General features: G+C 52.8%; 1 protein-coding gene across 2 annotated transcripts in view; it reads left to right on the forward strand.

Moving 5' to 3' along the window:
• The window catches only part of KCNJ6 (potassium inwardly rectifying channel subfamily J member 6), a 260723-nt gene that overhangs the window by 195759 nt on the left and 37134 nt on the right, over positions 1 to 27830 (forward strand). For both annotated transcript variants that reach the window (XM_008274882.4, XM_070073153.1), the window contains exon 3: positions 5069 to 5989. In XM_008274882.4, the coding sequence (XP_008273104.1) occupies positions 5069 to 5989 (921 nt within the window). The remainder of the gene's footprint in view (positions 1 to 5068; positions 5990 to 27830) is intronic.

Genomic DNA, 27830 nt, shown 5'->3' on the forward strand with positions numbered 1-27830 from the left:
ACGCACACATGTTCCAGGAGGAGGCCTCAAACTCAGCCCAGGGCAGCGTCCCCGGCAATGACAAGGCACCTAAAGGTGACCACATCATGCCCCTGGCTCGGCGACCCCAGTCCTCCAGCTCTGCCGTAGATGTTATTTCTGTCCAGTTAAATCCCAGCACCGCGCGGCCGCACACCCTCGCACCCTCGCACCCTCGCACCCTCGCCAGCTCTGTGTGAACTGATCATCTCTCAAGAAGGGAGGGGAGGAGGCTGGGTCCTCACTGGTCTTTACACAGGACGCTTTGATGCCAAGCCAAACTCCAGAGAAACCAGCCTCGAGGCAGGTGCATCAGGGAAAGTCTCAGTCCTGGTCATGTCAGTGGCACTCACATGGCTGGCACGGGGCGTGTTCCCTGTGCGTGATCCCTGCCAGGCTGACGGAGTTGTGCAGCCCCCCAGGTGCAACCACGTGACCAGTGCCTGCACAGCCAGGGCCCAGGGCAAGCCCCTAGGGGGCCCGTGGGAGGCGAGGGTGGGAAGTTGTTCGTGTCATCATCTGTGCCGTGACACAGGAGAGACGGCCGCTTGTCCGCTGTGGCCACAGCTCGCCCTGCTGAGCAGTGCAGATGTGTCTCAGGTGCCCTGCTCCGAGTCACACCCAGGATTTGTCTACAAACAGCTTTACCTCCCCTCTGGATATCCCCGCACACCCCTGCACGCACGCTGGCGAGGTCTGCTGCACCTCTCCCAGCCCAGGCCTGCAGTGGTCCCTTCTCCCCGGCCCAGCAGTTCCCGCAATTACTCTGGACACAGCCCTGAGGCTCAGGCGCACAGACCCTTCCCCACCTCGCTCCCTGCGCCCCGTCTTGGTCGCTGGCACAGCCCTGCCTGACCCTCGTGGCTCCCGCAGCGGTCTCTCCTGCTCTCCCCACAAACTCACCTTCCCCAGGCTCTGTGGTTCCCCTGAACTCCATTCCTGTGCCTCGCTTCAGCCACTCATCTGCAGGCAGCCCAGCCTCGCTCCCAGCTCCCCAGGACGCAACTGTCCGGTTGCCTCGCCAGCAGGGGTCCCGCGAGACCCCCATCCAGCCCCACTCGCAGGGAGGTTTGGTTTGCTTTATTTTTAAAGTTCTGTTTGTTTTTAAAGGCACTGGAGTAGCAGATGCAGCACTCAATTAACCACATGCTAATTCTTATAAACACCAAACCCCAGCGCTCCATCTTCAACTTGCTTTTCTCTTTCCGGGAACACCCCCACCACACACCATAACTTTGTGTATGCTTGTTGGAGTGCATGTTTCTGCCCCTAAGATCATAAATGAGGCTTGTTTTGATAACAGACACAAAATACCATCCCTCTGCTGTTTCTCAAGGGAGCTGGCGGCTCCACCACTGACTCGGGACCCAGACTCCTCCGTTCCTGACCTCATCACCCCCAGGCACAGGTGCAGGACCATACAGCGGGGGCACATCCAGGACCCAGGGCCTGGGGACTGGGCTAGGTCCCATCACTGTGGGCACCCTTCCCTGCAGAGAGTTTGGGAAATGGGGTCCAGCCCCAGGGGCAGCAGCTCTGGGGGGGATCAGCGGACACCAGCCCTAGCCAGACACCTTTCATGCAGGTTCCTTCCCCTCAGGACAGATGCCTTCAGCTTAAAGTTTTCAGCGAAGCATCAAACAGAAGAAAGTGGCTCCAACTTGGGGAGGAGGAGAGGCAGGCACAGTTGTCCTCCTAGCATGATGAACACACAAAGTGGCGCCAAGCACGGTGGGCCTGGAGGCAGCGGAAAACCCAAGTCCTTTGTGCCCCTGCCACCGATGGGAGAGACCAGCATGGAGTTCCTGGCTCCTGGCTTTGGCCTGGCCCAGCCCTGGCAGCTGTGGGCATTCGGGAAGAGAACCAGCAGGTGGAAGAGTTCACTCTATGCATCTCCGTCACTCTGCATTTCAAATGAATAAATAAATCTTTCTTAAAAAATAAGAATCAACCAATAGGACAAAAGCTCTTCTTCCTCTTCAGGCTCAGGGGGAGGAGGCCTCCGGGCAGCCGCGCGTGGTCAGACAGCCTAGCGGCCATGGCCAGCACATACACCAGGTCTGCAGGCGGGGAGTCTCTGTCCTGGGAGGCTCTGAGCCCAGAGGCTGTTTCGCACACCGTCGTTTTTAGAAACGGCCACTCCAGGCAAAAGGAACAGTGAGAGCTCAGCATGCCCACTCCTGGCCAAACATCCCCCACAGCAGGGGGTGCTGGCAGTGGGCAGGGGTCCTGCCTTTGCCCTTGAACTTGTCTGTTTTCCATTGCTGGTAGCTGAAGGTCACAGGCTGTGTGGGGGAGCGAGACAAGTGCTTTGCTTTGCTCAGGGCTCTGGCCCTCGTGCAAATGGCCACTGTGCAGTGGCCTCCTTGCCGGAAGAATCCCGAGGCAGGAGACAGGGAGCCGTGTGACAGGTCTGGGACGACCTCACAGGACCCCAGTCCCTCCCCAGGGCCTCACCGCTAAGCTCCCACCCTCTCAACGCCTTGCAGTGGAATTAAATGTTGACACATGAGCCCTTGGGGACCCTGCCTAAGCTCTGGCACCTCCATCCCATCATGCTCCGGCTCGCCTCTGCCTCTCTTTGCGTCCCGTCCAGATATCTATCTGTCCTCAGAAGAAGGGGAGAAAAGCAAACTTCCTCACTAAGAATGGAGGGCGACGGAGGGTGACCGAGAAGGTCAGTGCTGCCGGCCGGACAGCAGGCTGTGCAGCCCATGTGCGACCTCGTCATGGGCGCATCCATGAGACAGATCGCCAAGGCCATGAGCAAGGTCCCAAGTTAAGTCGGGACTGCTCCGGCCCCATCCCCAGTTATTTTATTTCTTTATTTCTTTAAGATGTACTTATTTATTTAAAAGTGAAGTGGGTGCTGGTTCTAGTCCTGGCTGATCCTCTTACAATCCAGCTCTCTGCTATGGCCTGGGAAAGCAGTGGAAGATGGCCCAAGTGCTTGGGTCCCTGCACCCACATGGAGACCTGGAAGAAGTGCCTGGCTCCTGGCTCCTGGCTCCTGGCTCTTAGCTCCTGGCTCCTAGCTCCTGGCTCCTGGCTTTGGATCGGTGCAGCGCTGGCCATGGCAGCCATTTGGAGAGTGAACCAACGGAAGGAAGACCTTTCTCTCTGTCTCTCTCTCTCACTGTCTATAACTCTACCTGTCAAATACAAAAAAAGAAAAAGAAAGAAAGAAAGAAAGAAAGAAAAAAAGAAAGAAAGAAAGAAAGAAAGAAAGAAAGAAAGAAAGAAAGAAAGAAAGAAAGAAAGAAAGAAAATTAAGTGGGGCAGGGAGAGAGAGAAAGAGAGAGATCCTTCTTCCATCTGCTGGTTCACTCCCCAAATGCCCCAACAGCCAGACCTGGGCCAAACCCAAGCCAGAAGCCAGGAATTCCATCTGGTCTCTCACAAGGGCCCAAGCTGGTCCTTCACAAGGGTTATCTTCCACTTCTTTCACAGGTGCATTAGCAGGGAGCTGGGTTGGAAGTGGAGCGACCAGGACTCGAACCAGCACTCACACAGGATGCCAGCATCACGGGGGGGGGGGGGGGCAGCTTAACCCACTGCACAGCAACCCCCTCCCCCAGTTAGTTTCTTACTGAGCAAAAAGATGGCTTCCTCAACAGACTGCATTAACCAAGAGAAAGACACGGTTCCCGCAGAGGAAACACGGCACAGCTGAGAGACACGGAATGGAAGCCTGGGGAAGAAATGGCTTATAAAACTTTTAGAAAGCTTAAAGAGTTATTGGCTCAACAAGTAATTTCATCCAGTGGTTTATGTGCGTTTCATAGCAGAATTGCTTCCAAAACTCCCTTTGAACTCAGACTGTAGGCGAGCTCGCTAATGCTGTGTTCACGATGACTCTGCCAACGCAGTCATCATAAAGGCCATCAGAGAGAAAGCAGCCATGAGCCGGAGCCGCAGATGTGAAATGTGGAGGCAGACGCCAAAGTGAATGTGTCAACACGCAGCAAGAGAGAGCATTCTCCACGCTGTCCCGTAACCTTGGCGCTGAATCAGCCATCAAGATACGATGCAGGCAGACTTCCCAACCAAAGCCAGAGATCTTTTTAAACCCCAAAATTTGACCACTGCTTTGAATGATGGTGAAGAGGGAGAGACCTGCACTGCCTCACCCCCGACGGCAGCCCAGATGACAAAGCCTCATTCAAAATCGTCCCCCCTGGTGTGAGCAGGGTACCGAGGGAACACGATGTGTTCCCCAGGGATGTGTGTCCCAGGGCTGTTTCAGGCAGACACAAGTCACACGTGTAGTCCCGTCTAACCTTACAACCAGCGGCGTCAACACTAGGGGTTGGGTATCGGGCTGATTCTGGAAATGAGGATGTTGAGGTTTAGTGAATTTGGAAAGCTTTGGAGTAATTATTTCAGACTTCCCTCTCAGAATTCCACAGACTGGGAGCCTTCACCCACAGACACTTCCCTCGTCCCAGTCCTGTTCCTCAGGCTGGTTGGTTTAGGTGAGGCCTCTCTCTCACTGGGCCCCGACATCCTTGTGCACCCCAATGTCTCTTCCTCCCCTTACAAGGACATCTGTTAGAATAACCATCACTGCTATGACCAAATTTAGCCTTTAATTATCTCCTCCCAGGCTCTGTCTCCAAATAAAGTCACATCGGGAGTCAGGGCTTAAACATATGGATTTGGGAGAGGGACAGAATTCAGCCCCTACCAGATAGTCTGTCCAAGAGCCCACGGTTGTTAACTGAACCCAAAGACTCCTTCTACAGTCAGAGCTCACTCTCTGTCCCGTGACGTGCGAGTCTGAGAGGGGAGGCAGCTCCTATAAGAGCTGATTCAGGAAGACATCTGCACAGCAAGACGCTGTCCAGTAGGCAGGGTGGTGAAGGACTCCCAGTGACAACTAGAAGCCCCCCAGATGGCACCAAGTACAAATGGCTTTGTCTTCCTCACACCTTGCTACACAGATGGCATTCTGTTTCACTGCTTTATTTTATACCAAGTGTGCGCATCCGGTATCCACCAACAGCCAGCATTTCATTGGGTTTTTCTTTTCTTCTCTCCCAACCACCAGCTAACGTCCTGGAGGGCGACTCCATGGACCAGGATGTCGAGAGCCCTGTGCCCATCCACCAGCCAAAGTTGCCTAAGCAGGCCAGGGAGGACCTGCCGAGACACATCAGCCGGGACCGCACCAAAAGGAAAATCCAGAGGTACGTGAGGAAAGATGGGAAATGTAACGTGCACCATGGCAATGTGAGGGAGACCTACCGCTACCTGACCGACATCTTCACCACCCTCGTGGACCTCAAGTGGAGGTTCAACCTGCTCATCTTTGTCATGGTTTACACGGTGACGTGGCTTTTTTTCGGAATGATCTGGTGGCTAATCGCCTACATCCGAGGGGACATGGACCACATAGAGGACCCCTCCTGGACTCCCTGTGTCACCAACCTCAATGGGTTCGTCTCGGCTTTTTTGTTCTCAATAGAGACAGAAACCACCATCGGTTATGGCTACCGGGTCATCACGGATAAGTGCCCGGAGGGAATCGTGCTCCTCTTAATCCAGTCTGTGTTGGGCTCCATCGTCAATGCATTCATGGTGGGATGTATGTTTGTAAAAATATCTCAGCCCAAGAAGAGGGCGGAGACCCTGGTCTTTTCCACGCATGCCGTGATCTCCATGCGGGACGGGAAACTCTGCCTGATGTTCCGGGTGGGGGACCTTAGGAATTCCCACATTGTGGAGGCATCCATCAGGGCCAAGTTGATCAAATCCAAACAGACTTCAGAGGGAGAGTTCATCCCTCTAAACCAGACGGACATCAACGTGGGGTACTACACGGGGGACGACCGCCTGTTCCTGGTGTCGCCGCTGATCATCAGTCATGAAATCAACCAACAGAGTCCTTTCTGGGAGATCTCCAAAGCTCAGCTTCCCAAAGAGGAGCTGGAAATCGTGGTCATCCTAGAAGGAATGGTGGAAGCCACAGGTAAGGAGGGCTCCATCCTGGGGTATCTGTGGGCTGGATGCTCGTTTAGACTGGACCCGCCATCATTCTTGCAACAGATAGAAAGCTGAACCTGGGTCTCTGATGCCACTGTCCCCGACCTTTGTGCTAAAGTGTGCCTCTGTGTCCTACAGCCTTAAGTATATCCACCAAGGAGCCTAACCACCTACCCTGTACTTCTATATGAGAGAAAGAGCTATCGTGTCCTAGTTAGCTACCCAAATGTCTACAACAGCCAGAACTGGACCAGACTGAAGCCAGCAGCTGGGAACTCAACCTGAGTCTCCCGACAGCAGCCACCACCTCCTGCTTCCTGGGCCTGTATTTGGAGGCAGGTGTGCTTAGGAGCCAGAGCTGGATGTAAAATACAAGTGCTCCACTACAGCAGGCGTCCTAAGTGGTATCGTAAACGCCCACCCCCACTTAGCTTTTCAGAAGCCCTTCAGGAAGTGAGTTAGTGAATACTTTTAAAAGTCGCTTCATATATTTTAAATTTCCAAATATTTACTTAAAGTAAAATTTAGTGTCTCTAAAGGACTATTTCAATGGCTTTAAAGCACTGCTCACTTCAATATTTGAGGTGTTTTATTACCGAGCCACGTGGAAGAAAGTAAGCCTTCCAAACGAAGTCTAACAAATTTGCACTCCGAAAGACATAGTTTCACCTGTTCCTGGAGCCATGTGTAAGGCCATAGCCTTGGTTTCACTTCCTTTCAAGGGCACCTCATGTCTCCCCACTCCCTTTGCTGGGCCCCCATAAGACCTAATACCCCAGACCCAGTTAAAAAAATAAATAAGACTCCAGGAGAAACGAAAACGCTGGCGAGCCATCCGTCAGCATCCTGTCGATGCTGCTGTTAACAGCTACTTCCGGGTGTTCTCAGGGTGGAGAGACGGTTTGTGTTTATTGAAGTTGTCACTCATGTCGGAGTTTTCATGTTGCCCATCCCAGCTGCCCATTTTTATCTGTAGCATCTCACAGATCAGAGCTACAAGCCCTGAGTCCCACTGACAACGGTGCCTCCCAGACAGAGCGCGAAGCAGCACCCTGCCCTTGCTTTTACTGTTTGTTCTTCTGACTTGCCGCTTTGCTCTTGGGGTCCTCTTCCCTTACATAATCGGCCCTTGTGTCCTTTTAAAGTCAGAGGCTCGAGGCCGGCAGACATCATCAGAAAATGCATGACCTGCAGGCTGGCCCCAGATTCTTCATTGTCCTGTGACAACCTAACCCTGCCTGTCCCTGTCAAAGGAAAGTCCTTGGTCCATGTTTCTACCTTTCTGTCCCAACCAGCAAAGTCACGGCCAGCAGCAACTTTCTCTTGGGGAGGTGTAACTCAGCAGTAGGTTTTCAAGCTGCCGCAAGCAGAGAGTGCGAATGAGGGACTGGCGTGGGGCTCGGTGACACGGGGACACCCCTTTCCACTGAACAAAAGGATCATGAACCCGAGCCGTAGAAGTCATCTTCATTTTCCTTTATCGGAGAGACAGAGACGTTCCATGCACCGGTTCATGCCCAGAATGCCAGCAGCAGCCGGGGCTTGGCCAGATCGAAGCCAGGAACTCAATCCGTGCCTCTCCCACGTGGGTGGCAGGGACCCAGCTCCGTGAGCCTCCGTCTGCCGACTTGCAGGGGCTGGAGTCAGGAGCTGCAGTGGGGACTCAAAGACGCAGGCATCCTAACCGCTGGCTCCTAAAAATCTTTAAAGACTAGCAAATGGCAGCCAGCCTGCCATGTCTGTCTGCATCCATGTGTTCAGCCCACCACGGATCCAAAATAGCCACCCACAAAACCTGTGCCTGCGCTGAACACACACAGACTTGTTCTCTTGTCACTATTCCCTGGACAGTACAGTGCAGACATGCTTGCAGGGCATTTGCCTCGAGTGAGATGTCGCGTGTCATGTAGAGGTGCACACCGGGGCGGGGGGTGTGTGCAAAGGTTACAGGCATGTTCTTTGTCATCTTATTGAAGGCACTTGAGCACCTGCAGATGTTGGTGTCGGTCCCTGGCAGTCGCAAAGGGACGGCCGTGGATTTATTTCACACCCACCATGGGGCCAGGTGTTCAACTCAATGAGGGCAACTTGACCGAGAGCCGGCCCCTGCAGCCCGGGCGTGCTGAGACTGCTCGTCTCCCTGACTCATGAGCCTCTCTTTTTAAAATACTTCTTTCTGTATTTGAAACCGCAACTTCTGTGAAATGCTGAATAAATAAGTGCTGTACCTGGGGCTGGTTCGGGGCGTCCACATGAGGCCATCGCTGTGTGCGGGAGACACAAGGGGAGAGGAGCAAGCAGGCACTCCTGCAACCTCAGTGAGCTCGGGGGCTCTGGCGCCCCCTAGTGGTCACCCCCTGCTGCAGGGGGTTTTTGTTTGTTTTTTTAATCAGAGCCACAGAGAGGGTCCCGGGTGAGGCTTATCCATGTGTCTCTGAGCTCCAGAATCAAAAGCCACTGGAGACGTCCCTCTGGCTCCTGATGTTAACCTGAGCTTCCAATTGCAAGAGCTGAGCTTTGTGTCCCTCCAAACCAAAGCCCAATCTCAAAAAGTAAGTGAATCCGGAACAAGCAGATCCTCTTCATGATGTCGGTGCCTTGCAATTCTCCCTGGGGCAGGCCCTGTCTTTCTGATGACAGCTGGCAGTGAGTGAGCCTCTCCAAGTGGAGACGCCAGACTTTCTTGGTAATTAACAGTGATGCTTGCCTGGGAGCATTTGGAGGCCTTTGCACGCCTTGCTTAGGGAATGCCAGCAAAAAAAAAATCCAAATCCTCGCTCTGAAAGTGGGGGAGGGGTGTTCTAGAAAGCTCCGGAAGTGTCTGGAAGCTGCACAGGTCTGGTTCCTTTTTCATGGGGTTCCTGTAACACAGCCCAGCTCCTGAACTTCGGATACTGGTTCTTTGTGAATGAAAGATCTGTAGACATTCCTTAGGGAGAACAAAAAACGTTTTCAATGTATCCAAGCAGGTAAAGAAACAAATGGAGACCAAAGGACACTCCAGGAAAACTAATTACTCATTGGAGTGCCAGATTGGAAAGCAGGGTGCATGGTGACAGCCAGTGACACAAACGGCTTTCCTGGTAAGAAATCCCTTCTTTCCAAAATGTCTTCAGTGACCGTACACTGCTGTGTTCAGTGGCCTCGGTTATCAGGTGAGTCTCAGGTGGCAACCACAATGCAACACCCACTTCCTGCTCGCTGGGGGTGATTGCAACATGGTGTTTCCGCCACTGAGTTGCTCTCCTGTGGCAGCTCTCAGGGCCCTCCAGCTGCTGGGAGCTGGGGTGGGGAGGGGACAGGGGCAGAGGGGGACAGGCTAGGTGCTGCTGGCTGCCTTCCATCCCAGCGCTGGCTACAGCACAGTCGGTTCCAGGGTTGGACATTGGAGCAAGCTCCTTGAAGGCAGGCAGTGAGCCCTGCTCAGCCTGGGCGCCCTGCAGGGAGCTCATCCAACGGCAGCCATGGAGGACACAGCCGCATCCTCTGCAGATGTCCTCGGCCTGCCCCTGCCCGGGAGCCAGAGTGACCTCTCAAGACCTTTCTAGTCATGCAATTCTATTTTTGAAAATGAATCAAACCCTGGAAAATTCTGACACCAGCCGCCCAGACATCTAGGAGCGAGCCGTGTCTCATCTGCAAATATATTTTTAAAGGGGGCCATTTCTGTCCCTGACACATGGGTGTTTACAGAAGGTTCCATAGCTACGTAAACAAACACGCTCAGCAGCTGCGGCAAATTGCGTTAAAATAGTAAAGCGTTCGTATTGCCTGGTATTTATAGGGGCAAATGGGCCTCGCGCCTGGATGACGGCTCCGCAGCCCCGGGCCCGCTGCCAGCCTGCTCCTCGCTACAGCCTCCGATTGATGCACTCCCAGATTTACCCCCGACAACCCTGCAACTGTGACAGGCAGTCCCCCTTTTGCTTTTTTTTTTTTAATTACAAAACTATCAAACTTACACAAAAATGGACCAACTGGAGTCATTAACACTTGTGTGCCTGCCATTCAATTGCAATTGCAATAATTGTTAATTCACAGCCAAACTTTTGTCTGTATCCCCCACCACTGACTACACCCAGCGTTGCAAATATCTCAGCACGTGTCTCTGGGAGAGAAGGACTCTTTCTAACCACAATACCCCCAGGATCCCTAAAATAATCACAGTGCTGTCTGGAGCTCTATTATCTACCAAGTGTTCCAACTTCAACTGTCTCGTAAATGTCATAATCTTTTTTTTTTACAAGCTGCTGGCTTGAATCAGGAACCCAATGTGGTGAACACACTGTGTGCCATTAGCTGAGGTCTCTTTTCAAGTCTAGGAACTCCCCTTCCACCTCTGTTTATTGTCTTCTTTCCTGATACATTTTCCTTAAAGAAGGGAACTGATTTAAATACTGCACCAAAAGTGGGGCAAGTGGAAGATGGCAGGAAGGCAACTTAACACAACACACGAGGAAATGCCAATTGACAGGCAGCTCTCCACAGCCGTGCAGCCTGCACTCCTCGATTCAACCAAATGCAGATTGAAAATATTCGAGGAAAAAACCCACATCCGCCCTGCACATGGAGACTTGTTTTCCTTAGCATTATCCTCTAACCATTGTAGCATAACAACTGTTTACGTAGCATCTACAGTGTACTAGGAATTCTACGTCACCTAGCCATGATTTAAGGTATATGACAGGGTACCGTAGGCTATTAAGCAAATCCTACACCACTTTCTGAAAGCAAGCACGCATCTGTGGGTTCTGGCATCTGTGAAGGTAGCTGTGGATACGGAGGGATGGGCTGTGTAGACGAGGACGCAGGGCCGGCTGCCCTGAGTCGCTTTTGAGGGGTACAAGGAGGCTGCTCAGGATACACTAGGAACGGGGACAGCATCCCTTCCCCTGCCTTAGAACGCCGTTCCACCCTAGCGTAACATGCAGGGTCGATAGCCCCATAAATCACAACCCAGATCACAAAGTGTCTGAGTCAAATGGAATCTTCTGCCAACCCTTATCCAACACGGAGTAGAGACCAAACAGGAGAGTGACTTAGCTGAAGTCCCGAGACCACCAGCAGTGGTGGCCAGCATCTTGAGTGCGGTTGGTTCATGAAGATTCTGTAGGAAAATGTACCCCAAAAGGCAAACGGCATTTCACCTGCCGGGGCCGGGGTTCACGCACTCCCTGGCCTTTGCTCCCACCATCCCTTCCTCCTCTCCTTGAAGGCTTCTCTGCTCGTCTCCAAATGTTACTGAGTCACTGGAAAACTCCATAGGCAGTTACCTGAATAAGCTGCTGTTTCTAGCAATGCTGCTTCTTCATCATCCCACTTGCCACCTCTTATTCTCTCCTTTTGATATGTTACTGCTAGTGCCTGCCTTAGAGAGCCATCATCTCCATACTTACCGTTTTCTTCTCTAAAGAGTTATAACCCTAATTACCTAGCCTAGGAAAAGAGCTTGTTGGCGAGACCTGAAATGCCAAGAACTTGAGTAAAAATATCTATAGTGGTATCCTTGGGGTAAGTCTATCAGAGGAGTGATTTTTTTGAAAAATGTCAAGATCTACAAATATCTTTCTCCTACGTCAAAATCTACCACCCATTAACATGGAGAAATCCAACTATCCTTTCTTTGAGTCTTAGGTTCAAGTCATCTATCCAAGGCTTCCTCCTAAAAGGCCCAGGTAGATTTTGTTCAGCCCAGTAGTGTCACTGGCTGGACGCAGATCGACAGCAGTTGCTCCCCTAATATGTAATTGTCAGGAGCCTGGCGACCCTGTGACCTCTGGCTCCATAAATGTCCTAGAAACCTGACATTGGATACTGTAGAACACACACAGGCTTTGACTTTCTTGCACCTCCTTGGAAAGCGAGAACTCTGGACAGATCCAATATCATAAGCCTATTAGACATTCCCATCATTTAGAAGGAAGACATCACATCACCTTATATTATGGAGGTTGAAAAAATCAAAATCCTGGATTAAATTTTTCATTTTCCAAACCCTGGAACTCAAAATGCCATGGTTCTTCCTTTCTCCCCACGGCCCAGGATCAGCCACTGAAAGGTGCTGGGAGGAAGTTGGTGACGGTCATGTATGGATGAGGACATTTTCACAAGTTGGTGGAGAAATGGAATTTAAGAGGATTTGGGTGCAAGACAGATTTCAAAATGCATGCACAGCTTTTCGTAATACACATTTTCCATGAATTTTTTTTGGACAGGCAGAGTTAGTGAGAGAGAGACAGACAGAAAGAAAGGTCTTCCTTCCGTTGGTTCACCCCCAAATGGCCACCATGGCCAGCACGCTGCACTGATCCGAAGCCAGGAGCCAGGTGCTTCTCCTGGTCTCCCATGTGGGTGCAGGGCCCCAGGACTTGGGCCATCCTCCACTGCACTCCCAGGCCACAGCAGAGAGCTGGACTGGAAGAGGAGCAACCAGGACAGAATCCGGCACCCAACCGGGACTAGAACCCAGGGTGCCGGTGCCACAGGCAGAGGATTAGCCTAGTGAGCTGCGGCGCCAGCCCATGAATTTTTTGAAGACCCATGTCTTCTAGAATACAGAATTCAAACCTAAGGCAAAACTGGACTAGGATCCACGTCGGCCTTGATCCACACCCTAAGTCAATAACCATTATCTTGGAAAGAAACAGTACCATTTAGAGGCCGGCGCTGTGGCGTAGCAGGTAAAGCCACTGCCTGCAGTGCCAGCATCCCCTATGGGCACAGGTTCAGGTCCCGGCTGCTCCACTTCCAATCCAGCTGTGGCCTGGGAAACCAGCAGAAGATGGCCAAGTCCTTGGGCTCCTGCACCCATGTGGGAGACCCGGGAGAAGTTCCTGGCTCCTGGCTTCAGATTGGTGCAGCTCCAGGCATTGCTGCCAATTGGGGAACCAGCAGATGGAAGACCTCTCTCTCTCTCTCTGTGTGTGTGTAACTCTGACTTTCAAGTAAATAGATAAATCTTTTTTAAAAAGCACCATTTGGATTAGGAAATGGGTGCCAAATAGTGTGACACTTCTCATTAGCAAACCTTTCAATAAAAAGAGTTTTGTGATTTCTTTGAGCCTTCAATAAGAGAGCTGACAGCAGGTTATCGAGGGGCAGGTGGGCCTGACAATGTCTAGTGGTTGGAAGAAGAGCTTTGGGAAGAACCTTGTAAATTGTTCACACATGTATACACATACACACACACATGCACGCACACACACACACCTGTTACACAGCTCAGCATCCAGACGTGCTGCTACTCCAGTTACCCAGGCCCTCGTCCCCCTGTCCTACACACCCACACACTTGCTTGTGACAGTAGATCATTAATAAGCTGCTTTTTCACAAGCGAGCTCTCCCAGCACAGCCCGGCTTCTCCGTGTTTCTCCGTGTCATGTACAGCACCAGGTTCAAAGCACCCTCGCCCCACTCACTGGCTCACATAACCTCCCTTCAAATCCGTCTCGCCAACTTTGCCACGGGAACGGTATTGGTCCCTACCACACAGGCGCCATTGCAGCCTCCTAAATCCATGAGTGCAGACCATGTAGGTCCCACCGTGGGCTACACAGGTGAAAGACAAACAGAACAAAGTTGTGCAGGCACGGGAAGTCAGGTATGTGTTAAGGGCTGGCCCCCGGGAGTGGCTCCATCGTCCTCAGAGAGCTTGCAGCTGGTGCCTCTACAGCATGACAAGCAAATCCCCTGGGAGTCACTGCAGCGGCAAATGTGGCATGGTGGGTGTCCGTGCATGCAGTGCACAAACACAGCCTGGCCTCTGTCCCAGCGACCTAGCATGAATATCAATCAACGGGATCTGAATTAATGAGCACCACTGGACCCAGAGAGGCTTGTGCACGCCTACAGAGAGCAACGTTTCATCCCTCAGTTTCTGCCAAAGTGGACAGGAATGTAGGTCACCCCCACACTGCCCAGACGACGCTTCCACGCAGAGAAGAGCCACCGTTTGCATTGAAGAAGGGATTTTTTTTTGTGTGTTCCCAGCTTTCTCCTGGATATTTCATGGGAACCCTGAGGTATCCGCTGATGCAACAATGTAGAAAATGCACTTTCGTGCCGGTAACTAAAGGATATTTATTTGCATAAGTGGAGACAGACTCAGCAAAGCGTGGCAGAGAGTGTGCCTTTCTCTGTGGGAAATTCCATTGTTCTCTTACAAAGCAAACCCTGGCGCTGCCCTGTCTGCCTGCCTGAGCTGGGTTATGCATCTGACACAAGCAATGGCAGGGGTGACAGCAGCAGGGTTCCGTCTTCATCGACATGACAGGTCACCTCCTGTTTGCTCCAGGATGCAGCCTTCAGGGGCAGCCGTTAGGTAGGACATGCCATCCCCGTGATGACGGGAAAAGGAGAAGCAGCAGCCAGCTCGCCTCTGCTCACCACCTGCGAGTCTCAGCAAATCATCCCGCAGTGCCTGCTCGCCATGGGCTGGGGAAATACAGTGGTGGTCATTCACGTGTTCACCCAAAATGCCTGCCTGCTATCCTGCCACGCGCACAGTAGGGCCTCATTTCTGCTCCTGCTGATTAGGGCCTCGGTATTTGACAGTCCCATCACCGCATACCCAAGTGATGAGGATCCACCCTGGTGGGAACTCTGCGAGCCAGTGTGTGACGTTCCGTTTCCACGGCTAGGGTTGTCATGGAAACACACGTCACAGAGAAGCCTCTGCGGTACCGGATTCTTGGTTGGCTTTGAAGAGTAGGCCCCCTGCCGAGTCACTGGGGACACGGAGCACGGCTGAAAGACAACTCATGTCGGGTTAAGCCACAGACACTTGGGTTTGTCACCACGGTACAATGTAGCCCACCTTGCCTGCTATAAAATGTCGCATTAACAGCTTGCCAAGCCGGCTGGTATACACTGCTGAGCACAGAAGCCTCTCCCGGAGGTGGGTTTGTAGCCAGCTGCTTCCCGGAGCCTGAACCCTCTTCTCGGAGTTCTCGCTTCCCTGGTTAAGGCTCTGAGGTCAGACGGGCTGGGTTCAGATTCTGCTGATTGTCCCTGTGGTTGGACACATCACATTCCTCAATGTCACCAAAATCGCTGCAAGGTGCGAGTGACACTTGTAGCTACAAAATGATTCCATGTGATGATACGAGCAAATCCTCCATCTCCCCGTGTAAGTGCTCAGAAGAGTTAGAGAGGGCGTCTGAGATCCCATGAATGTCCAGCTGTCACTCGCTTGTGCCTACCGGATGCCCGTGGCTTCATCAGATGTTTTGCATGGGCCACTTTCTGTCCTCGAAACGATTCTGAGAGGTGCGTTCCTCGTTTGTTGGCTCTTGGGTAGGGGGTTGGGGACGCGGGCAGCTGCCCAAGGTCACCCCACTGGTGAAGTGGGAAAGCCAGGACACAGCCCCAGGGCTGCCCACTCCACCATCCATCCACCCCCCAGAGCCTTCTACACAGACCCGCTTGGGCATCTCCAAAGTTGTGGTTCTAGAGCCAAGTTCAGGACCACAGTGGCAGCTGTGGCTCTGTGACTGTGGCCTCGGCTTCCCCACCACGCTGGCCTTGCCTGACTGCAGAAGGCCAGCAAGGGTGGCCACTCCTGCGTAACCATTGGCAGTGAGTCTCCCGAAGGGGCATCCCACTGGCTCGCGCTCTCCAGATCCGCCCAGCTCAGTGCCGTAGGGTCACTGTGCCAGCCGAAGCTCTGGGCCAGCCCCATCCAACATTTGCCGGTGCCAGCACAGCCCAACGTGCAACCAAGCGGCCAGCTTACAGGGGGTGAAAAAAAATAAAAACAAAGTTTAACATGGAAAGGGAAGAATCAATTTTGACAGCTTTTGACAGCGCTCTCTGCTGGAAAGCAGTGTAATAAAGCGATTGAGGCTTTGAGCAGCCTAATTAAACCCTGCTGAAAAAGTCCAGCAAGACCCTTTATGGAGGAGGAGGGAGGTTGATGAGGATGAGGATGGTGGTCCACTCACTGAAGCCATCCTTGAAAATCTTAATTGCTCATCTGCCAAGTAAACATGTTTCCTCTTACATTTTCTCAAGCATATTTTATGTAAGCAAATGTTGACAGAAATCTGTACAAGCTGACGGATGGGAGAGGGGCTGATCGATGGGCAGTGACATCCAAGAGCACGCGGTAGGGAACTTCAAGGAGACGCGGTGCGAGGAGGGAGTCTGAGACGCTATGTTCACAGCGACCTTCAGCTGAGGGTGTCTGATGCAACTCACAAACCTATAGTCTGAAAGGCCTGCATCTTTAATTACTGTCTCCAGAGGAGCGGCGGTAGGGCTGGGCCACCATCGCTATGAGGATGGGGGGGAGGCCCAGCCAGGGGCAAAAAAGACTCCCAAACGCTGCCCCGGTTCCTCCCAGCGTCCGTCTCATGTCCACCCAAAGGGACTTCCGCACGTTCAGCCCGGCCTGTGGACCCTAGGCCACCACAGGCGGAGAAAGAGGTCAAGTTCATTGAGCCGACAACAACTGAGTGGTGATTTCACATGAAAAAGAAGGCAGCTTGACTGGCCACCAACCGACCAGACGGTTTCCAGCACTGAGGCCCGGCGTGGGCTTGGCGGGGGATCCTCGTCACCCGTGGCTGGGGGAGTGTCCACCCCTGACGCTGGCGAGGCTCACTACGTGCGCTGGGAGTTTTGTGCCAGCAAAGCCAGGAGCCCTCCCCTGCCACACTGAAAGGTACAAGGGCACAGGGACACCTCTGCCCTCCGGTGCAGACTCAAGCAGGCTCAGCAGGTGCAAGCGAGCGTCTCCTGATGTGCGAGAGGTGGTGGCCCAGGAGAGAGGGACCAGAAAGGACCTCGTGTGCACCTGCCTTGGGAGGGCACTCGCCAGATGCCCCAGGGTCTCTTCTCAGGGTGAAAGGGAACCACAGAAGGAGCAAGGGGCGTGCCCTCAGATGTAAATACTTCATTGTCCATCTCCCCGCCCCCACCAACCCAAGATGTCCACTTTCTTCTCCCCAGTCCTCCAGCCCCGCCCACCCCCTGCACAGCAACCTGGTCTCTCACTGGGGAGAAATAGAAGTGATCCAACCACAGCACACGCATCTTGGAACGGCCATCTCTGCCCCTCCCCACGGCACCGTGGAACCTGCTTCCAGCCGGGGCCACCTCTGGATCCCACCCCCTCAGCCTATTCAAACATTGTCACCCCTAATAATTCATTTTCACCGAAAATGCCTGACTTCCACTCTCTTAAAGAACCAATAGGCGCAAACGAAGCGGTGCGTCTCTGGGTTCCATGTCCTCCTACGGCGCTGTCCGTTTCTCAACTCTTCTTCTCCTATGACTTCTGGAAGGAAGTGACCATCATCCCCACAGCCACTTCCTGCCTTCACACTTCCTGCCTTCCCACTTCCTGCCTTCCGCCCCACAACCACCGCCCACAACAGCATGCACACCCCTGCTCCAGAGTCCACTCCCATTCCGGCCTCCTGGCCTCTGCGTCAGCCGCTGACCACTGCCTCCCTCCCCGATGTCTTCATCCTGACCCCTGCTGTCCCTCCGACCTCAGTGACAGCGCCTTCCGGAAGCCTGGTCCCAGTTTTCCCTCTCCACGAGCCAGGCTGGCCCTGGGCTTTATTTACTGCAGCGACACCGGCTACCTGACTCCTGTCTCGTCTCCCCATGAGCCGCGCTCTCAGAGGCCCAGCTGCATGTGTGGTCTCTTTCCCGAGATGCTCGCCGGCGTGTGCGGCTGGCACGCCCAGAGCAGACAGGAGAGATTTCCCAGCACCCTCGGCTACTCCCCTCCCCATCGTCCCCGCGTCCCTAAACGTCACCATCAGCCACGCAGCGGCTCAGTTCACAACCTGCAGCGTCATCCCCGCTTGGTCTGGTCCCCTCCCTGGGACAGTCCTAGGGAAGTTACTGCTCAGTGTGTCCATCTCGGGTCGGCACTGGGCTTCCCCACATCCTGCAACCACCAGTCTGTAAAAATCCATTCGGGGCACAACAGCCCGAGCACTCTGAATCAAACGGAGGTCACAGCAAATCACTTTCCTGGTCTCCAGACTCCCGGGACCCCCACCGCACTGGGAAAATCCAGCGTCCCCGCGTGGCCTCCAGGGTCCCTGCTGCCAGCCTGTGCACTCCCACTTCTGCAGCCACCAGGGTTTAGGTACTGAGCACACGGATGTCACTCGGGTGGCGTTGGTGACAGCTCAGTTGAGCTGGCAACAGCTACACGTGAGCTCCATGAGCGCAGTGGCCTGGTGCCCGGCGCTCCCTGCTGTGCCCTGGGACCCAGGACAGTCCCCGCTGGGCGAACAAAGCACCCGACCCCTGTCAGCCTGAACCACTGCCTTCGGAGCCCAGGAATGGCCCCAAGCCACCTCTTAATCGCAAGGCCCCCTTCCTCCACCTGCTGTTTAACTCCCGGTGGCTACTGCAGGCTCTGTCCTGCCCCCCACCACTTCTCTTCCACACTTCCTCTCACAGCAGCCCGCCCTGCCTCAGGCAGCACAGGTGCAGCCCACGCCTCTGAGCTGCAGACCCAGGCAGCTCCCTGTTCCCGAGGTCTCCATCAGGGTGGCTAAGCTCAGGGGTGTGCCCTCTCCTGTAACCTACGCCCGGATGCATGCAGCGGCTCATGGCCCTGTTGTCCACATCAGAAACCTGGCTGACACCTTGCACTGTTCCCTCCCGCGTGTTCTGCAGCTCCGCTATTCCGGGACACCTAGGCTGCTGCCTGCCCATACTGCTCCTTGTGAATAAAAGCTGTTAGTCCTTGAGACACTCTACTGCCATCTGCTGGGAAACTCATGTATTAACTATGCAAATCTGTACCCCTTAGATGCAGGGTGTTGTGCAGTGTACAACCTGTGCAGCTGTATATGGTAGCCCTTGCTGAGTTTACCCATTCTGTCTTGTGCCTGTCTCTAGTGTCCAGACATCCTCTCCCCTGCAACACTGTGACCACCAAGCTGGTTCATGCCACCATACGCTCTCCCCTTGGGTATCTCACCAGCCTCTTGCTGTGGCCCTCCCCACAGATGTCAGAGTAGACGCAAACACACCCAGGGGGCTCTGAGGAGTTCAGGAACAAAAGCCAGCCCTGTTGCCACCTCTCCAGGCTGCTATGCATCCTGCTGCCAGGGTCCCTGAACATAAAACAGCCACCTCTCCTCCCGCCGCACCTGTGCCCTGGCGCCATCTTGGCCTAGGACACCGTCTCCGTTTGCTCCACGGCCAAATCCTGGCCCCTGGGCCATCCCAGCCGCTGACCCAGGCGGGGTCACTCCCTCTGCTTCTGCCTCGTTTCTGCAACTCTCCACGACGTCTCGTGGGTTCCCGTCCCACGTGGGTGTCCCCAGCACACTGCATTTTTGAGGACAAAGATGATGCCTTTTTAAATTTGTTCGTTCTTCTGTTCCCAGCAGGAGCACAATCTGGCTCAATAAGTGAGATGAACAGATAAATGCTTTTCTGCCACACGATCTGGCCTCCCTTGATCTGTTTTTAGACTCCCTGGAGGGTTTCCTCGGCTCCCGGCGCCTTTCACGCGGGCTCTACCAGGAGCGAGGGCAACATCCGGCCTCCCTGGGAAGCCCGCCGAGTCGTTTCTAAAAATAAACACACTAGGCTCCTTGTTCATTCTCTAGGGTCCCCCGACCACCACCCCAGAAAAAGAGGGCAGCACCCATCTCACGGACCCCACCCAGTGTAGACAGAGGAGACAGAAAGCAGAGAACTGAGATGCAGACTTGTCCCAGGGTCCCCCAGTGGGGACCTTCTGTCCCCTCTTTAAAAGTGAGTCTTGGCCAGCAGAGACTCAAAAACAGAAAGAGAGGGAGATGCTGCCGTGGCCAGCGCAGCAGGCATCGGGCTGAGCGGAAAGAGGAAGGCGTGGCACAGAAGGAAGAAGCAGACTCAGACTTAGGGGTGCCCTGCAGGGAAGCGGGGGGTGGGGCTCCCTCTCAAAGACCAAAGACGATGGCAGAGGCCCCGACATCAGGTTCTTCCCGGTTTTATTATCAGCAGCGATGTGATCGATTCATCGTAAGCAGTGTGCAGTTCTACAGAAACAGGGTCTCATAACAAGGAAGTCTAAGCACAGGAAAACAAGGAATGATAAGTGTAGGAAACCACAGGTTTACAGGATTACTCAAAGACTGGTAACCGCAATATTGACTATGGTATCAGGAAATACTAAAGAAAACAAATTCTTGGGGCCGGCGCTGTGGCATAGCAGGTAAAGCTGCAGCCTGCAGTGCCAGCATCCCATATGAACGCCTCTTCAAGTCCCGGCTGCTTCTCCTCCAATCCAGCTCTCTACTATGGCCTGGGAAAGCAGTAGAAGATGGCCCAAGTCCTTGGACCCTACACCCATGTAAGAGACACCCAGAGGAAGCTCCTGGCTCCTGGCTTTAAATTGGCCCAGTTCCGGCCATTGCAGCCAATTGGGGAGGGAACCAGCAGATGGAAGACCTCTCTCTCTCTCTCTCTCTCTCTCTCTCTGCCTCTGCCGCTCTGTAACTCTGTCTTTCAAGTATATAAATAAATCTTTAAAAAAAGAAAAGAAAACACATTCTTGCCCACCAAACACGACCTGGCTTCGATTGCCAGTCCCACAGCCTGGCCAGTCACCTTTGCAGCTCAGCCAAGAGGGCTTTTGGCAGAGTTCAGGCCACGCAGTGGTCTCCAACAAGAATTATCTATTTGAAAGGCAAAGTGATAGAGGGAGAAAGACAGAGAGACACAGAGAGAGACAGAGAGAGAGAGAGAGAGAGATCTTCCATCCACTGGTTCACTCCTGGGGCTGAAGCCAGGAGCCAAGAACTCCATCTGGGTCCCCCATGAGTGACAGGGGTCCAAGCACTTGGGCCATCCTCTGCTGCCTTCCCAGGGACACCAGCAGGAGGCTGGATCAGAAGCAGAGCAGCAGGGACTCAGTGGGGGCCCTGGTGTGGAATCCTGGCTGGCGTCGTGGGCAGCGGTGTAGCCCCCTGCACTGCAACACCCGCCCCCAGCCGAGATTCTTCCCTGGATCCTGCACTCGAGGGCAGCTGTCCCGCCTCGTGACGGGCACAGAGTCCCCAGTGCCAGCTGCTTTCCCTCGCAAAGCCCCTGCCCTGTGCAGAGGAAGGAGCTGGGCTCTCAGCCAAGAGCAAAGCACGGGGAAGAGTGAGTCCTTGGCCGTGAACAGAAGAGTGTGTGGCTCCACAGCCATGCCCTGCTGCGGTCATCATGGAGGCGTAGAGGGGATGTGGGCACTGCCCGCTCAGCCCCCACCACGGAGGCTGCGGGGAGGCCTTTCCAGGCAAGGTGTGCCCTGGCGGCAGGGGAGCGTTTTCCAGAACTTTCTCCCACCTGGATCAAAGATCAAGCAGACGGGGCCCTGCCCCGCTTGGAGCTGACGTTAGGGTTTCGATAACGGGCCAGGTGTCCGTGGTTCAGTCTCTGCCACGTCGCATGTGGTGTGAAGCAGCTGCAGGTGACTGGCTGCGTCCCAATATGGTTTCACTTATGGTCACATTATCGCTTTTCCCGCATCGTGAAGTATGATTCTTCCCTGGATTTCTTTCAACCGCTTAAAAATGTCAAAGCCGTTTATCACTCTCCCGTGTTCCTGTCAATGAGTCTGACATAAAATCAAATTACCATAGAGCATCAGACAGGTGATGCCTGTGAAGGGGGCACTGTAGGTGGGGAGCTGGGCCCCCGGGGACCCCTCGTCACCGCCAGTGCCTGCAGCAGGCCACAAAAGCAGCTCACACCAGGCTGAGGGGACGTGGTTTGCATCCACCCTTGGCGTGGGCTTTCTCCCTGAAGGAGAACATTACGGGGAGCAGGGGTTTCCTGCCTCCGGGAGGGCCACAGTGGCACTTGGCTCCCAAGGCAGGTGTCCACCGGTCAACAGAACCGCTGTCAGCAGACAGAGGAGACGGACCGTGAGCACCGTTTAACCGGGATTCGCACCGGCTCTCATTTCCTTCGTCACTTGCTCTGTTTTGTTTGGAATGGAAAAGGCTTCCTCTGTCTCCCTGTTCTTCCCACAACATCATTTATTCTGAATGTCCAAAAGAGCCTTTCTTCACCCAAACCCAGCTGTGCCTCAGCCTGTTGGCTCGGGGGTGAAGTGAACCTACGGCAATCAGCTGTCACCAGACTCCACCTGCTGTTGATGCACACCCACACAACACCGCCGAGCCTTCTATCAGGAGGCCATGGGACGCGGTCGCTCAGAGGCATTCCTGACCAGACTGATCGGCAGTGCCTCCAATGGCACAGGCAGCAGTGTCACCAGGACCCCCAAATGACACTATTTACACCCCGATCATACGGCAGGCGGGAGCTGTTCACAAAGCCCTGAGGACGTGCCGTGGCTGTGTTTCCCTCTAACCGCAGGATCACGCAGGGGGCTGATTGTAAGAAACTTGCACACCAGTGATACGTGTGACATTTCCTAAAGCAACCATTCCCTCCCTGGACGGGTTCTTCCTGGAAACACACATCGGCGACTCTCCTGCCCTACTTGTGTCCTCTGTCTTTCCCATGCTGCCTCCTGGGGCTGCTTTCCCCCAGCCAATCTGAATTCTCCGCACCCCGGAAGCTGCAAGCAGGCACCGCCTCTTGCATGGGGACTCACGCAGGTCCTGAGCTCTGCTCTGGCCCTGGGCTCTGCCCGGCACACGTGACACTGACCAGCTCCTCCTCTGCTGCCCTCTCTCCCTGGGACAGCAACACCTCTCCAGGGAGGTGGTCAGTGCCTGTGAGTGTGGACTCCTCTCTTTCCTCCTCTGAGTCCAGGCAGAACACAGGAAGACCACAGGGACACTGCTTTAGGGGACCTCTCAGGGAGCATCCTGATCTGCCCCTGTCCATCCAAACCTGACAGCCTTCACTGATGGCCATTTGACGAGCAAGTCCTACACGGGAACATAACATGCTCAGCTCACTGAAGATCATCCAGTTGATCCTGCCTGCCACACTACATCAGGAGCCAGGGCACAGTGACAAAGGATTTCCCCATATTTCACCACAGTGGCACCATCCTTCTCTGGCTATAGACTCAGATGTAGACATGTGTGGACACCTTTTTATCTATTTGTTGACACTTTTTTCAATCATTTGAAAGTAGTATATAGGCATGCCGCCACCTTCACCTTCAATTCTGCAGTGTATATTAAGGAAAAATGAAAGTAGTCTACAAAACCACGGTGCAGTTAGCAAAATCAGAAAATTAATGTGGACATAATGCTATTCTCCTATCTACAGACATGAGTCGGATCTTGCCAATGTTCCCTTGTGGTCAAAGGAAATCCCAGTTCTCACATTGTTCTCACGACTTTTAATCTCCTATTATCTCGTAGAGCTCCTCTTTTTCTCTCATGACATCTGTCTTTCATTGACTTTTTTGAAGCACAGGCCAGTTATTTTGTAAAATTTCCCTCAGCTTGAGTTTTTCTTATGGTTCCTCATGATGAGACTCAGGTCATGTGTTTGGGGCAAGAATGTAACAGGAAGCTGTGTTGTTCCAAGGGCATTGAATCAGGAGGCACGAGATGTCAGATCTCTTCCCAGTCGGCGTGATGTCCACTCCCATGACGGGGGCAGGAGGCCTCGGCCAGGTGTCTTCACGGTAGCCATTGGTTTTCACTTACAGATGGTTTGATCTCATGTCAGCATCCTGTTCCTCCTCAGACTTGCATTTTAACATCTGTTGATTGAAGCCTGTGTCAGTTATTCTTAGGGTGGCTACCAAATGGGCACCTTCCAATTGCATGACCTTTGCATCATTTCTGGGCTGGCTTTCAACTGTAAGGAAGAACTTTTCCACCTCCTTCATTTCTCTATCTATGTATCTGTCCTCTATCCACCCATCTAACTGATTCGTCCAGCCATGAGTCCTACTGATTCTCTCTTCTCTCTGTCTACCTCCCTCAGTATGGACTCATTGATTCTTATTCTATACAATGGGCTGTCATATATATAATGAGCTGTCATTATTTGTGGTGCTCAAAGCATCCCAGATTTGGCCAGTGGGACCCCTTCAAGCAACGTCTTTTGAACATTTCCCTAGCACCACATTTTGAAATCTTCCTTCCTTTCCATCACAAACAAAACTGCTACAGGCTCACCTTGAACTTTCCTGGGACGAGGCATTTCTCCAAAGAGGCTCTGCTCCTTTCAGTAGAGAGTGATCTTTAGAAGCCAAGATCTGCACCTTAGTGTGTGAGCAGACTTTCATGCTTGCAAACAAGGTCAGTTCTAGACAGCTCCACAGGCTAAGTGTGCCTCTGTGAAGTGCGTGACTCAAAAACATTACCCTCCAGAAACTTGTCAGCAAGAAATCTCAAAACTCGTCACCTCCAGCATTTGTCAGAAAGCTGGTCCGGCATGGAAACGTGTGTGGGGGCCTCCATGCAGTCACTGGACTCCTACTTTCTTCCACAGAATCTGAAATCCAGCTTTGACAGCCAAGAACAGAGAGCAACCTCACCCTTAGAAGCCCACCGCAGGCTTCCTCGGACTGTGTGATAACAATCAGCCTGCGAAAGCAGCCCTGTTTCTGCTAGAAGGAGGTGTGGACACCCCCAGGGCCATCTTGTTGCAAACTCATCCCAGAAATGTCTCCATGGCATAGCACTGAGAATAAGTGGACTTTGGCTTAGCAACTGATTTCCTCCGGGGGAGGGGAGACACAGTGCAGTCCATAAAGCTTTGCAGGCTGCTTCTATCCATTGTGGACCAAATCAGAGCACGCAACAAAGGGACACAACGTGTCCACAGCACTAGGGGTCTGCAGTCTGCAATACTTCACAGAACCCTGATGTTTTGTAGCAGATGCCATATGGACGGTGCTGTATCTAAAACACTAAATTCATGTATGTGAAAACTGGCTCTTTCTTCCACAGTCAGAGGGTACTGAAAAGCAAATGCTAAGACGTCAAGGGTATGGGTGAGGGTGGTGGAGCGACTGTGCTGCTGTGAGCACACAACAGGGGCCGCGTCTTCGCGGCAGCAGCAAGTACCTTCAGGAAAATGCTGAGGGCGATCGGGTATCTGGAGCTGGAGTCCAGGGACATCAAGGCTGTCCCCCAGCTCAGATTCCTTCTTCTGGAAGGTTCTGGACCTTTCATGCCCCCCGACAGACACAGCGTAAGTCTGCAGTTCTGGAGAGCTCTATTCTGAGGCTCACCCGGTGCTGCTCTGCTTTCGCCTCCAAATCACATATTGAATCCGCTTGAATCATTCGCTGTGTTGGGTCACCCTCCCTCCCCACAGCCCCTGCCTACAGCTGTCTGACGGCTTCCGGCTCTCAGGGACACGCTTCTGTTCCCTGGAGAGACCCCAGGGTGCTCGGTCGTCCTGCCCCTCTCCTGGCATCTCCAGACCCACGCAGCCCACCCTGCCCAAGCCCACAGCTCTGATTTCCCAGTGCTTCCCCAGATTCTGGCCTTCACTCCCCAGCTCAGGCAGCCCAGGGGACCCTCCTTGTTGGGAAGGAAGTTGAAACCCCATCCCCCGAATGACAACATTAATCAAGAGGTGACAGGATTGGTACCCCTGCTCACTGGTCGTTGAGGGAACCATTGCTTTGGTTACACGCAAACCAGCAAGTCTACCTCCAAGTTGCAAGAAAATGCCCAGATGGCAGTTGGTACCAACTATCTCAGAAAGAAAAATCATGACATTTAAATAGATCACCTGATCGATTTCCAAATGGAATTTGTGTTATTCATTTCCTGCTTTCAAATAGCGCATATCCCAGGGATGCTTCTCTCTACCCATTAACCCTTTGTGGAAAAGCTGGAAAGCAAAGTGGCGCATCAGAGGCTTAGCCAGGCATTAGCAAGTCTGGTCACAGATGCTGCCTTGCGGAATGCATTTCTTTGTGCCCGTTTACAACCCAAATGAACACTTGTAAGGAAAGCTGTCCCTTCTTTGTCTCCAGGTTAAAAATAGAACTTAAAATTCCTAATCCAATCCTTTTACTCTAACTGAAAATAGTCCTTTATTTGAGGAAAGTGGCTTTAGCAATTCGGGCTCACTGGATGGTTCTTGGCATGTTGCTGGGTGATTTGCGATCTCAGTGGGAACATTTGGTTTCGGAGAGAAAGTCAGGTTGTCAGTTCTCTGCGTATCTTCGAAAGTGAATCCTCAGTGCTCTGCCACCTTCCTGATTCACTGCAGACGCAGGGTCTACGCTCTGTGTTTCACAGCCATGGGGCCCAGCGTCCTGTCAGAGGCACCTGAATGGGACATGAGCTACTTCAAAAGCACTGACAGGCCAGCGCCGTGGCTCACTAGGCTAATCCTCCGCCTGTGTCACTGGCACCCTGGGTTCTAGTCCCGGTTGGGACACTGGATTCTGTCCCAGTTGCTCCTCTTCCAGTCCAGTTCTCTGCTGTGGCCCAGGAAGGCAGTGAAGGATGACCCAGGTGCTTGGGCCCTACACCCGCATGGGATACCAGGAGGAAGCTCCTGGCTCCTGGTTTCGGATCGGCGCAGTGCGCTGGCCATTGCAGTCATTTGGGGGGTGAACCAACAGAAGGAAGACCTTTCTCTCTCTCTCTCTCTCTCTAACTCTGCCTGTCAAAAAAAAAAAAAAAGGCCTGTGAAAGCTGAATTCAAAGATAAGCTTACTTTTGTGCAAAAAAAAAATTTTAAATCCATGCATACTTTTTTGCATGAATTTTCTTTTTTATGCCTTTTTAAGAAAGCTAGGAGGATTTTTGATGTTTTCATCATAAATTATAAACATTTGAGGAGAGAGATACATGTGTACACTTGTTTGAGCACTACACGCGGTATACATGTAATGAATCAGCACAGTGTTCTACAGATACGTACAATTTTTATCATTTAAATTAAATTTAAAATAATAATTAGCTCCTGAATGGAAAAAAAAAATCTGCTATGTCATAACTTAGTGTGTTTCTCTGGGCAAACCAGTTCAGTATCTGAGCTTTGGTTTGTTCATCTAGAACACGACGCGGTGGAATTGGGTTTCTGTTCTCTGACATCCCCACCTTCTGCTCAGCTCAGGGATGCTTTCTCCTAAAAGGGCAAGACTGTGGTCACTCTGGGCACAAAGAGTGACCCGACGGCTGTGCAGACCCCACAGGCACACAGGACAGGCAGGGGGTGCACGCAGGAGCCACCGACGTGAGGAAGGGTCTCCCCGGGCAGAACGATGCAGTCCAGGAGTCCCAGGCTGGAGCTCAGGTCTGTAAGGAAGAGGGAAGATGCCGCGTGTGGTCCAATATTCCTCTCATTTCCTTTGTGCAACCTCAGTCCCCAGTCAGCCATCTTCAGGAACACAGCACCACAGGACTTCTGCTGACTGGGCGCCCCGCCACAGCCACACCCTGGCTTTTCCTCCAGACCATGTGCACTGTGACGCATCTCACCGAAACCTCCAGGGGAACACAGACCGCCGATCGGCGGGTAAATATTTGTAAGGGAACTTTATTAAAATGCTCCTGCTAACTACAGCTTTAAGAAATCTGTGTTCTTACATGACAATATTGATCAAGTCATACTTGATGGGGTGTTTCACGGAGTGGGAGGACGAAAGAAGTTCCGTCTTGTGAACAGTATTCGACATTCCTGTGCCCAAGTTTTCTAGCCTTTTCCTTCCTTCTCCTTTTTTACCTTTTTTAATTTTCTTAACCCAGAAACCTTTTATTTAAGGTATACAAACTTCATGCATTTCATAAATACAACTTTAGGAGCACAGTGATTCTTTCCACTGTACCCACCTTCCCACCCTTCTTCCTCCTCCCTCTCCTATTTCCATTTTTATTTTTTAACTAAGATTTATTTTCAATTAATTTTGTCCACATGTGATTAACTCTATACTAAGTAGAGAGTTCAACAAATAGTATGGAAAA

Source organism: Oryctolagus cuniculus, chromosome 4 (genome assembly GCF_964237555.1).
Source record: "Oryctolagus cuniculus chromosome 4, mOryCun1.1, whole genome shotgun sequence".
NCBI lineage: Eukaryota > Metazoa > Chordata > Mammalia > Lagomorpha > Leporidae > Oryctolagus > Oryctolagus cuniculus.